Source organism: Morone saxatilis, unplaced genomic scaffold, assembly GCF_004916995.1.
Source record: "Morone saxatilis isolate NCDOM2014 unplaced genomic scaffold, NCSU_SB_2.0 Contig21, whole genome shotgun sequence".
NCBI classification, from domain to species: domain Eukaryota; kingdom Metazoa; phylum Chordata; class Actinopteri; family Moronidae; genus Morone; species Morone saxatilis.
This window is the reverse complement of record NW_023339774.1, coordinates 14,924,773-14,936,187: the sequence shown is the minus strand read 5'-3', so window position 1 is coordinate 14,936,187 and position 11,415 is coordinate 14,924,773. Positions and strand designations below refer to the sequence as shown.

General features: G+C 38.0%; 1 protein-coding gene across 1 annotated transcript in view; it reads right to left on the bottom strand.

Moving 5' to 3' along the window:
* Positions 1-5,288: 5,288 nt before the first annotated feature.
* The window catches only part of shc3 (SHC (Src homology 2 domain containing) transforming protein 3), a 15,946-nt gene continuing 9,819 nt past the window's right edge, over positions 5,289-11,415 (bottom strand). The window contains exons 5-12 of the mRNA XM_035667388.1: positions 10,109-10,162; positions 9,811-9,862; positions 9,596-9,725; positions 9,340-9,493; positions 9,100-9,193; positions 8,809-9,000; positions 6,648-6,973; positions 5,289-6,468 (exon numbers count right to left, since the gene is read on the bottom strand). Of these exons, the coding sequence (XP_035523281.1) occupies positions 6,340-6,468; positions 6,648-6,973; positions 8,809-9,000; positions 9,100-9,193; positions 9,340-9,493; positions 9,596-9,725; positions 9,811-9,862; positions 10,109-10,162 (1,131 nt within the window). The 3' untranslated portion in view covers positions 5,289-6,339. The remainder of the gene's footprint in view (positions 6,469-6,647; positions 6,974-8,808; positions 9,001-9,099; positions 9,194-9,339; positions 9,494-9,595; positions 9,726-9,810; positions 9,863-10,108; positions 10,163-11,415) is intronic.

Sequence of the window (11,415 nt, the reverse complement as noted above, 5' to 3'; positions counted from 1 at the left end):
AGTGTGTGTGTAGTCGTGTGTCGTCCTGGTGTGTGGTGTGAATTGTGTTATTATTAACCTGATCCCATTCCTGAAAGCCTGGGGCCCGCGTGCGGGTACACAGATACCAAACCAAGATATACTTACAAACTCGCTTAGGATTAAATCATGTATCTCTGTAGCCTACTTCGTAGTTAATAAAGCCCACTACGGTTTCATTCACCTTGTAGAAAAATGCTGTTGTGTAGAATAATGTGTAATAGAAATGTGTGTTGGAAGTCAGGACAATTGGTTAAAATGTTCATTGAGTATGGTCTGATTAATAAGTGTTGAAAAATGCTCCTTCGATGATTACAATGCACAAGTTAAATAAAAAACTAAAAAAAAAGTTCTAGAAGTTTTATTCATGTGTTTAACCTTCAAAAACTCAGATAATCTGCTTCATCAGGCTAGTGCAATGGGGGTTGACATCCATTTTCCAAATGAAACCTCTAGCCTGCTCTCTAGACCAGCTTTTAAGGTTCGATATAGAGAAAACGAAAAATACAGAAATTCTCCCATCGTGAAATAATACCATAATCTTGTCTAGTTTTGGGTTCGAAGACATTTTATCTAATTTATGACCACATTTTTCAAAGTTAGCATATATACCGAATGCCCTGATTTTGGAAAATATTTACAGCTTTTTTAAAACGCATTACATAAATTGGGATTGTTGACCAATGTTAATACATCGATTGATAATGGTAACCTATTATGCTTCTGACGCGCCCATGCAAATATACTACACATGCATGCCATCTCTGTAAATGAGATGCTATATACATAATCGTACTTACCCCCGTAGGTGTAATTTCGCCTCTCTCGGCCCCATGTTGCCACAAGAGCGCAGCCATTGTTAATAAAGAACATGGTGGCCATACACGGTTTTGTGAGTAGCTACACATTCAAGCCACTCAACATGGTATTATTCTGGGGGAAATAAAAACAAATACCTCTTCTTTCACTAATGTCTAGTTACTGGGATGAGGTTACTGTACACGCTATCCACTGTTTCTTGCGCTGAGAGTAAGACAACGAAATGAATTGAGGTGTGCGTTTTGTTATTATGTCTTGAAAGTCAAATGAATGGATACAGCCATCTGTCACACTTAGTGCATAGACTTGAAGCATAAAAAACTGGGCTCACGGATCTACGCTCGCTTGGTGCTCAATATCCTTTAATCAAGGAAACAAAAAATTCTGTAGAAAATAAAAATTGCACAAAGATGGAAAGCACAATTGAACAGCATTGGCGTTAAGTGTGGAAAAACTGTAATTGGGTGTTTAGGTTAACTTGTGATTACTTTCAGCCTTTTTGTGTTTGCTCTCCCTCCCTGTCTCTTCCTCCATATCTTTCTCTATTCTTTGTCACCGGTCTCGCCCTTATTCCCTTGATCTCCAATACTTCTTCATGCAAGCATCATTCATAAATCAAACAAAAAACTAAGTATATTTTTGACTCACAGTCTAGTCTGCTTCGCTCAACTTCAGTAAGACTCCTTTTCATCCTGAGGTGATTGAATGCCATGGAGGACTCAGTTAATTGGCTTCTCCCATCTGATCTTCTAGATTCCAATTGTGTCCCCAATCCACTTGATAAGATTTACTCTTATGGTGGTGCCAGCGACAAGCTTCGCCCACCAAAATATTCACTAATTGATCATTGCGAGTGCTGCTTAAATGCCTACTATAAATATGCTGTAGTGTGGAAAACGTCTGGCATCAGGCCGGCATGTTTGATTCCTTGCAGGAGCGGAGGACCCAGTTCTTATGTCTGGGATCGAGGAAGCAGTTGCATTGTTGTAACCTGTCCTGTTTTTGGCCTTACTTTTTCCATGCAACATTTTTTTAGTTAACATGGTTGTTAATCTCGCACTGCTTAACATACAGTTTTAAGTATATAGTCCATTGGAAGTCTGATTTCGCGCATGCTTAAACTCCAATCTGTTCGCGCTATGAGGAATCCTCTGTTCTCTGGAGACACCTGGGTAGGTGTGAGAGGAAAATATTTTGCCACTGGAGACTCTTTGAGCATCATATGATCATTGATTACTAATAGCTACTTTGTAAAGAATGCCTGTGGTTTTAACTCCTCCATTATAGACAGCCAACTTTGTCCACAACATTGCCTTATATCTGGTATTCCACTTATGGTATGCGATTTCCTCCATTCTTTATGATACTCTTTGAACACTAGTTGAGATGTGACTAGGAGATCTAAATAGCCTATAAGTGGACGAGAGCGCTCAGGTTTGTTCCAGTTGGATGCCTGCACTCAAACCAGAAGTATCTTTGGCTTGCATTTCACTCTGGGCTATTAAAGTTACATTTTTGGCAAAGAAATTTGGGTTGAAGGTTTATTTTGTCTTTGCACAACTGGAAAGAATTCCATAGGACTCTTCAGTTTTTCCATGCAAAGTGCCACAAATCAGTTGTGGAATTTCAATATGTAAGTTATGGCAAATGATTGAGCGATGGTTCTGCCTACAGCCATCATGGTATTCGAGGGCCACTGACCAACTGCCGGATTTTGATGAATTTGGGAGTGAAAATTGTTGGGAATCAAAAAACAATCGTTAAAAAAACCAAGACAAATTGAGCTGAAAGATGCTAAAACACTGCTAGAGCTGGGTTTGTCATTATTGAGGTGATCCTTTACTATCAATTATTTTTATCAATTGTTAATAGAAGATTAAATTAGTTAGCTTTTTACGTATCTGCACAGTGAAACCCCTTCAGTAACGAGCCTTCCTGCACTTTTTATGTATGTCTCTCCTCTTAAGCACAAGCCTTGTAATACTGTCAAATCCGTTATTTCTGGTGGCACTAAGCCAAAAGTCCAAAGCAGACACGATTACAGATGGTGATCAATTCAATTGCACGGCAATGTGAAATGTGTTTTTGAAGGCAAACCCACTCAAGTGAGATACGGTGACATCTTGAGCCAGCATGGAACATATGTTGTGTGTGTGTGTGATTGTGTTTTACCTGATCATTCCTGAAGTGGAAAACTTGCAAAAATTGTAGCAACTTTAAAAGCATGAAGCTGGTAAACTGGAGGAGGAGGCATGTGAATGCAGCATGCGAAATAGAAATAGTGTGCTACGTGCAGCTATTTATACGATGCAAAATATTAGCTTTGACACAAGTAAAACATAAGTAAACATACTGTATAACAATGATTCACCTAGATCACCCCATGTTGCCACAGAGCGCAGTTAATACAGGTTGATTCACCCAAATTTGAAAAAAATTGTAGTGGTGTCTAGCCATACCGGTAGTTTTGATTTTGTATGTCTAACTTTCAAGACATCATCTTCTGCCACCACAATAGAGTGGAGGTGAATGGATTTTTGTTTAGTTGATCAAAGTATCAAAAAAAAACATTGAAAATATTCAACAGCAACATCTTTTACAGATATAGCCTCCCTTGTTTCTTCTAATCAGGGGAAAATACACAAAAACTATCTGGATAGCAAGACATCACTAGTAAGTAGAAAAATATTTTAATAATTTGGATTAACCAACCCAGGGAACTGTGGCTAAATGCTGTGTCTACCATAAAATGAAATATGTTATTGATTATTACAGCAGAGACAAAAACAGAGATTCTACACATTCACGGTTTTATTGCCAACAGTCATACAGAATAATGATAAACCCATACAACCAAAAGATTAAATCTGTAAACATCATTTGGACTTCTTGTTTCTTTGTTTTTATTTCCTTTTTTTTTTTTTACTATACCTGTTCCAAAATAGTGAGTTTCTGTGTGATTCCCTCCGACAAAGATTTATATTTAGAATCTGGAAATGATACATTTATAATATATAATAGAGAGGGAGGGAGGGAGAGAAAGAGACAGATAGAGAGAGGAAACAGTAGTCTCAAGCAGCAACACGCAGCAGGGCAAAACACAACCTCTAGTGAACAGGCATGCCCCATTGAAGATCAGCTATTGCACTTTGAAGAGAGAGAGAAAGAGAACTAAAAATAAAAATACCATTTGTACAAATAAAAGGCACATTTTCATCAACAGAAATCTGGAAAGAAGCCATGTTCTTTTTGTGACCCAGCGTGTTTGGTTGTATAATTTCTTTATGCCACACAGCTAATCGTCATGTTATCAGAGAGATTCAAGTATGGAGTTGTTCCTGCTCTATATGCTTTGTTCAAAACTTTGCACATTTTGCCAAGTTGATTCTACAAATTTGCTCTTCAGAAATAAAGATAATCAAAATAATTCTTTACATTAGCATAGTGCTTTCTTTTTTTCTTTTTTTTAAATTTAGCGCATTATTCCTTCTCCCAAGATATTAGATTTGATGAAATTATGTCACCAAGAATTGGACAAAATAAAAGTTAATGGCGGATAAGTGTAAAAAAAAAACAACTCAACAAATCAATTATTCTTTGTGTCCTTTTCTTCACACCTTTCTCTTAAAACTGCCTCTTCCCTTTTAAAGGGACACAAGGAATTAAGGAAAGTCTTATCGGCTTAAACCAAAATGGATCTGGTGCTGGATATTTTTTTTATATAACAATCCCAATACTGCTCTTTGCTAAAATATGTGTTGTTGTGAGATGCATGTACTGTACACTCCCTCTTGCAGCAAAATACAGGCACGTTATATTACATTGCATCTGTCTTGTCAAACTCATTGAACACATGCTGATTTTGGTTCAACTGAAGTGGTCCAGTGCATATCAAATACAATGCCCCATTCATTTGGTATCCATCAGAGTACTGACAATAGTAAGGATGAGAGCATTTAAAAAGTCTTTTGCCAGAACTGCTGTGTACTATTTCTATAAGCCGTTTCAAAATTTTGATTCCCACTCTACAAAAACAGTCCGTATAACCTAAATACAGTAAACTGTTCTGAGGAACGATTGTGTACAGTGGACTGAAAAATGCAAATTAACGCTGACCTGGCAAGCAATAATGGTTGAAAACTTATTAGAGTGGGATTTCCCCCCTGAATTGTAGTACTTAAAGCAATACACAGCCAGCATCCTTTGCTACTAATAAGTGATAACACAAGAGAATTCAAGTGAGTGTGACTGACAAGGGGGGTAAACAAGTATTTCTGTGTTGACATCTTGTGGCAATAAAGTAGTCTAACCATAAGATATCCACACACATCAATAAGTGAAGGTGATCTAATATTAAACATTCTGCAGTGAGTGCACACCGTGTGAACTCAAACATTCCTCTAATTCAGTAAAAAAAATGTAAATTACGTCTCAACACATCGGTAGTTTGTCTTGGTACAACTGACACAGATGATCTAACTGATCTAACTTTCTGATTGTGCTATTCATTTGTGATCATTCAAAAATGATAACACTAACTTTTAAAAGTTCACAAATAAAGCTGAAAATTAAGAATGTGAGAATATCCATTGCATGACTCAAGCCCCAAAACTAATCATTGACTACACACCTAAAAGAAGAATCCAGAGAAAACCAATTCAGAAATAATCACTGGTTGAAAAGCATAAATATTTTTACAGTGTCAGCATACACAAGCACCTCTTTCAAATAAAGGGGTATCAAGGTCTACGAACAATGTCCACAAGAACAGTTGATTTTAAGTCATGCGACTGCAGTGACACAAGAAAATACTTCATAAAAAAAAAGTTTATCTTTAAAGCCATTGACAGCACTATGAAGGATGTCTGTTTGCACCCCAACACTTTGTGACTACTGCAAAGCAAAACACATTCAGTTCTAATCCCCAATAAAAGCAGATTTCATATAGTGACTAATTGAGTGAGCTGTCACGCTATTAGTGAGATTAAAGGACATTTTCCCTAAAGTAATTCATTATAAACAGCATTTGTTGTCCAAACTGTTTCTGTTTCCTCCACCTCTTAGCCAACGGTTCCTGTAGAAATGTGGTTGTGCTTGACAGACAAAACTAAAATTTCAGGTTTTTATTCTAAAATACTCTTGTTAACACCTCTTTGAGGTTTGATTTGCACTTCATCTAAACTAAACTACAATTATCTTTTTTTTTTTATCTTTTAAAACACCAAATCAAGATATTATGTCCAAATGCACCTATGTCTTCTCAAAAATATAGCATTTCAGTCATCACAACAAAATAATAACAGTTCTATAAATAATTTTTTATCTTAAACAAATCTTGCGTCTTTCCAGTGCCTCCGGTAAAGTAACCACGGGCCAATTTCCCAAAAACACTGTCCGCGCATGGAGCCTTTAAGTATCTACTCTTCGTGTTTCATCTTCAAGTTTCAGGATGGTAGGAGAGACTGTCCAGAGCTTCCTATTTCCCATCAGGCATTGCAAGCATCACTGTTTCCTTCCAACGGGCTGTAGGAGACACAGTTCACTCCCAGCTGACACAATCGGCAGATTGTTGTCACGGTGATGGCCAATAAGATGGCTAATGCTGTCAAATACATGATCTTTTGTCCGTACCTGTGAAAAGAGAAAGATATGTTAAATGTCTGTTAACATATCTTTTAGCTTTAATTAATTTTCTTGCACAATCAAACTTCTTTAATTGTATGCATTCTCACACACCTTCACAAATCACTCATTTCTATCAGCAGTATCTCCCTGAAACACACTCTACATGTCTTTTAACCCCGTCTTACCGTGCCCTCAGGGTCCACCAGCAGTAGGTGTTTGGCAAGTCCATTGTGCATGCCTGTCAGTACGTAGGACCCTGGGTTGGTAGTGCTCTTACGAACCAGGAAGTCCCCGTCGTCTTTTAGCAGTTTTTCAGCGTCACGGCGGCTCATTTTGCCATGGTACCATGTCTGGCCCTCCAGCTCCTCCTGTGCCCGGAAGGCCAGTGAGCGCACAAGAAGAGGGCTCGAGTTGTCCACGGATGCTGCCTTGTGAAGTCCAGAAGCCTGGGACTGGGCTTGCCCCTGGGACGGCGGGTGGGACTGCGACTGAATGGCATCCTCAAAGGGCTCTGGTGCAGGTGAGGGCAGTGCCAAAATGATGAATTAAGAGGAAAGATGTAAAAAATGCAGGTTTTAATGTAGGTTCAAAACATAGGCTTTGCAAATACTTTATGAGAAAGGAGGTGCACTCCACACATTTGTCAGACCTCAAGGATACGCAGTGCTTTGGGGAGCAGCGCTGAATGCAAGGCACCTTTAACTTTCAGAAAAACTGTCACTTCCACAGAAACAGAGAATCTGGTGGCCTCATGTTGCACTAGTAAGCCCAAACATAAATCTAATAATGCCACTTCAATTTAAACCACTCCTTTGGAATAGAGTTAAAAATAATTCCTTGCTGTGTTATGTCCCACACAAACATCTTGTTTCAACAGGAAATACTATATAATAGGAATCAAAAAAGTCAAGATCCTGTTTTGTCATTCACTTCTGTTTAAGCTAAATGGGATAAAGCAGGCAAAAACCCTGTAGGGGTGCTCACCATCATATAAAGATACATGGGAGAAAGAAAGGACATTTCTATGCCCAGTATAGCAGCTACAGAATGAAAGATTTATCAAACACAGAGAAGATAGTGACAAACTAACTATGTAAATATACTTGTACTTGAGCATTAACATAGGTGGTGCTATTAGGAGTCTAGAGGGAGGCTTAGTTTGAAAATTTTGAAAATAATTTTACCAGTTAACTCACATAGCTATAGTGCTGTCAGTATTACACTGATAGCTTATAGACACATTTTACATTCACATGAGATGTATGACTGTGATCCTCTGTAAGCTCCGGATTAATTCATGTTCATTTGTGTGAAAAATCAGGATATCTATATCAAATACTTCTGCACTCTGGCAATTTAGAGTTACCAAAGCATGTATTTGTATCATGACAGGACATAGACAGAGGTAGACCATACAAACTTTACTCATAAAGGACAAGAGCAATGTTTAAAACCCAGAACCTCCTTGATATTTGACAACATAACCACTAAGCTTATTTCAATAGTCTCTTACTTATTTAATTTTGTATATATATTTATATTATGTTATGCCGATGATACATAAAACAGTATTTCTAAAAATACTATAAAATGATTTTTGCTACTCTTAAATAATAAATATAATCCACACCATAGGATGAAGTTTGGGGATTATTTTTCTGCTGAGCTAATGGTGCTCACTTTTATGACTAACTAATAATGGTCAATAAAATGTTCACTACTATCATATAATACTGCATTTAATTACTTATGCAATAACTATCAGAATCCAGTAACTGAATTGTTCCACTTTTACGACTTTTTGTCATGCAAGTGCTGGAGTTTGTTGGCAGAGGAACAAAGTAAAAAGTGAATGTTAACAGTTAAAGAAATACAATAGGTGTACAATTACACCTGAACTTTGATTTCATATAAGAACAGTTCACTCCATCGTATAGTTCACTGCTCACATGTAATTTGCTTCATGGATTCTTCATACATAGTTACACACATCTTTATGTAACAGATCTTTCCATGTATAATAATAGCAAGGCTAAGGTTGACTTCGAAAGGAAGAAAGAATAAAGCTGTACACTGACATTACAACTGTCCTCCTATTGTCTTTATACTGATGGGGTGTTATTATAATGCCATACTAAAGTCACTGAGGAACAAAAGCTAGGAAACCTCTATAATTAAGAACTCTGATTAGAAAATCATCTTACAAAGTAATTCTGAATGCAAGATCCTGTTCAGATACTTTGTAGTGGTTCAACAGGTGAGCCTTAATGAGTGCCTACAAATCCACTATTCAGTTCACGTAACCAACAAAAACTCAAACTTCACTACACACCAGCCAACACTTACTCATGTCAAACAGGTCCTTCTGTGGGCTCTCTTTGGCTGCAGCCGCCATGCCCTTTGTCACATTTTCTGCCTCTGCCTGGAGTGCTGCAAGCACCTGGGCGTCAATCTGCTGAGTGTTCACATACGCTGACATCTCTCCTGTTTTCGGTGCCTGACCTTTACTCTCTGGCAGACTGCTTATATCAAACGATCCTACAGAAGACATTTGGAGAAACAACCACAGCCACAGTATTTAATTGATAAAATGAGTCTTGTGTATTTAGATAGTGGGAAGCATGGATATTTTCTTACCCTGTTGTATGAATATGGGCTTTCTTTCTTCTCCCCAGTTTTCTCCACAGTGCCGCCCTTGGTAATATGTCTGATCTACTGAACCTGGGCCCATCTGATGACATACGGTTATCAGTTAAGATACATTACTCAAATGGAGATCATGAGTTGACATTTAAAAAATATTTGGCATTTTGCTATATCACGTGATAACACAAGGTTTTTTTGTTCAAGTTCCTGAGATGAATCCATGAGTTGTACCTGGCATCCATCTGGTGCTGCATTCTGATTGGTCAGCCGGGTGTCGATGAAGCCTCCGGGTGGTGGCATCTTGCCAGGGATGTTGTTATAGTAAGGATGTTCTGCTGACTCCTCTTCTTCCTCTGTCCATGGTAACTCCTCCATGTTTAATACCCTGTGGATAAACATGGTTTAATCATGAAGCCCAACGCTGTCTGTGCGTGTACACTTGTGTTTGTGAATATGCACTTTTGCGAGTGTATCATCAACGCCTCACCTGTCATGTGTGGAGGACAGTTTGCTTGAGGGACACTGCAGGTACTGCTGGAAGCGAAGGTCAAAGGCCTGGCCGATGGTGCTGATGACGTCCTGGGCCAGCCCGTCAGAGCATTCAAGGATGTGACATGCTGACGGTATCAGAGCAAAACATTGTAATAAGCATGTTGCATGTGGGATATGAGACACTCTATAATGTATTAAAGGAACACCTACCTCTTCTGTTAACAGGATCCTTTGCTACATAGGCAACGTAATCTGTTGTGTCCTAAAAAACAAAACAAAAGACACATTACAACAGTTGTAGGAATCTCCAACTATAAAAAACATAATACCCTCATCCCACAACCTTGATTTTCTGGTTAAGTCACTTTTTCAGTACCAATGATGGAAAGGTTTAAACTTTCCAAACATGGAATTACTAATTCACAATGTAACACATTCTGGATATTTGGTTATTAACCTTGTTGCCATGTTTAAAAAGGGATAAACATCAGGCCATTGAGTTACTTACAGGGTCTCCACCTGATGCAAAGGAGATGGATTGCATGTGATGGTTGGCTATGATCTGTCAAGAGCAAAATTATACAGTACATAAGAGTTAGCCAGTGCCTCTTTATACATACAGATAAATAAAAACACGCATGCATTAATTCTACACACATGTACTGTAAAATGTATATCAGAATTTTTTGAATTTCCTTGCCTTTACCCTTTTATTCAACAACAGAGGACTGTCTACTATCTAACTATAAGGCAGCCATATTGGAAGTATTTAGCTTTCAGCAACTGAGGATTAAAAGGAATAGTTCGACATTCAGAGAAATACACTTTCACTGACTGGACAGTAGGAACTTTAGGAACTTCATGCTCAACATATTTCCATTATAATTTGCTTTATGAATCCAGCCAGCTTCCTACAAGAGTTGGCAAAAACAGGAACTTGTTTAATTTCACCTTTCTTGAGCTGCACCTCGGAGATTGGTACCAGAAACAGAAGAGGTTGGGTGAGTTGGTGTTTTGTGAACAGCTACTCTGAAGCATTCTCTGCATTATCACCAAAGGAACTGGCACTCAAGACATCACAAAGAGTATTCTGTCTTGTTTGAGTGACATTGTGTTGAATTAATTTTTCACTTTGGCACCATCTGCTGGCAGTACCAAGAATAACACAGTGGTAGACAGCAATGCACAGTGCAACCACTGACCACCCATGCCACACAAAAAAAACTGTTTTATTAGCCATGTAACTGGCTAAATATAGTGATGTGCACAGAGAAAGTCAAGTTGCCAACTTCCTCTGGTAATTCTAGCAACATCTGGAAAGATCATGTGCTCTTGCTTGTCTTCCTCTTTTAACTAATCTCATTAAACAAACATCCATAAATCTTTAAAAATATTTTTAGCAACCACTATAAATAAGTTTTCCTTTATTGCTGCAATTGTTTTTCCTGTTTCTTGTATCAAACCCCATTTCAATAAAGTATTTCCCCCACGGTGATTTAAGTAATTTGTTCTTGATTTGTTTGATTCCTGAGCTCAAATTGAAACAACGTCCTACCGTGATACTTTTTTTCACCTTTGTCCCTGCCGTTGGATGATCTTAATTTGAGGTAGCACTTGTATGTGTAGTAAAACCATACATTTCTAAAACAACAAGATCTCTTTTAAGCCAATTCACTGAGCTTTCGAGCATATGCCCTGGTCTTCTTCAGTAAATGTATTTGTTTTTTTACTGATCTAGTGATACTGTGGAAACCAATAAACAACACACACATTATATATGTGGTCGCTGGGGGGGGGGGGGTTGCTTTAATTTTT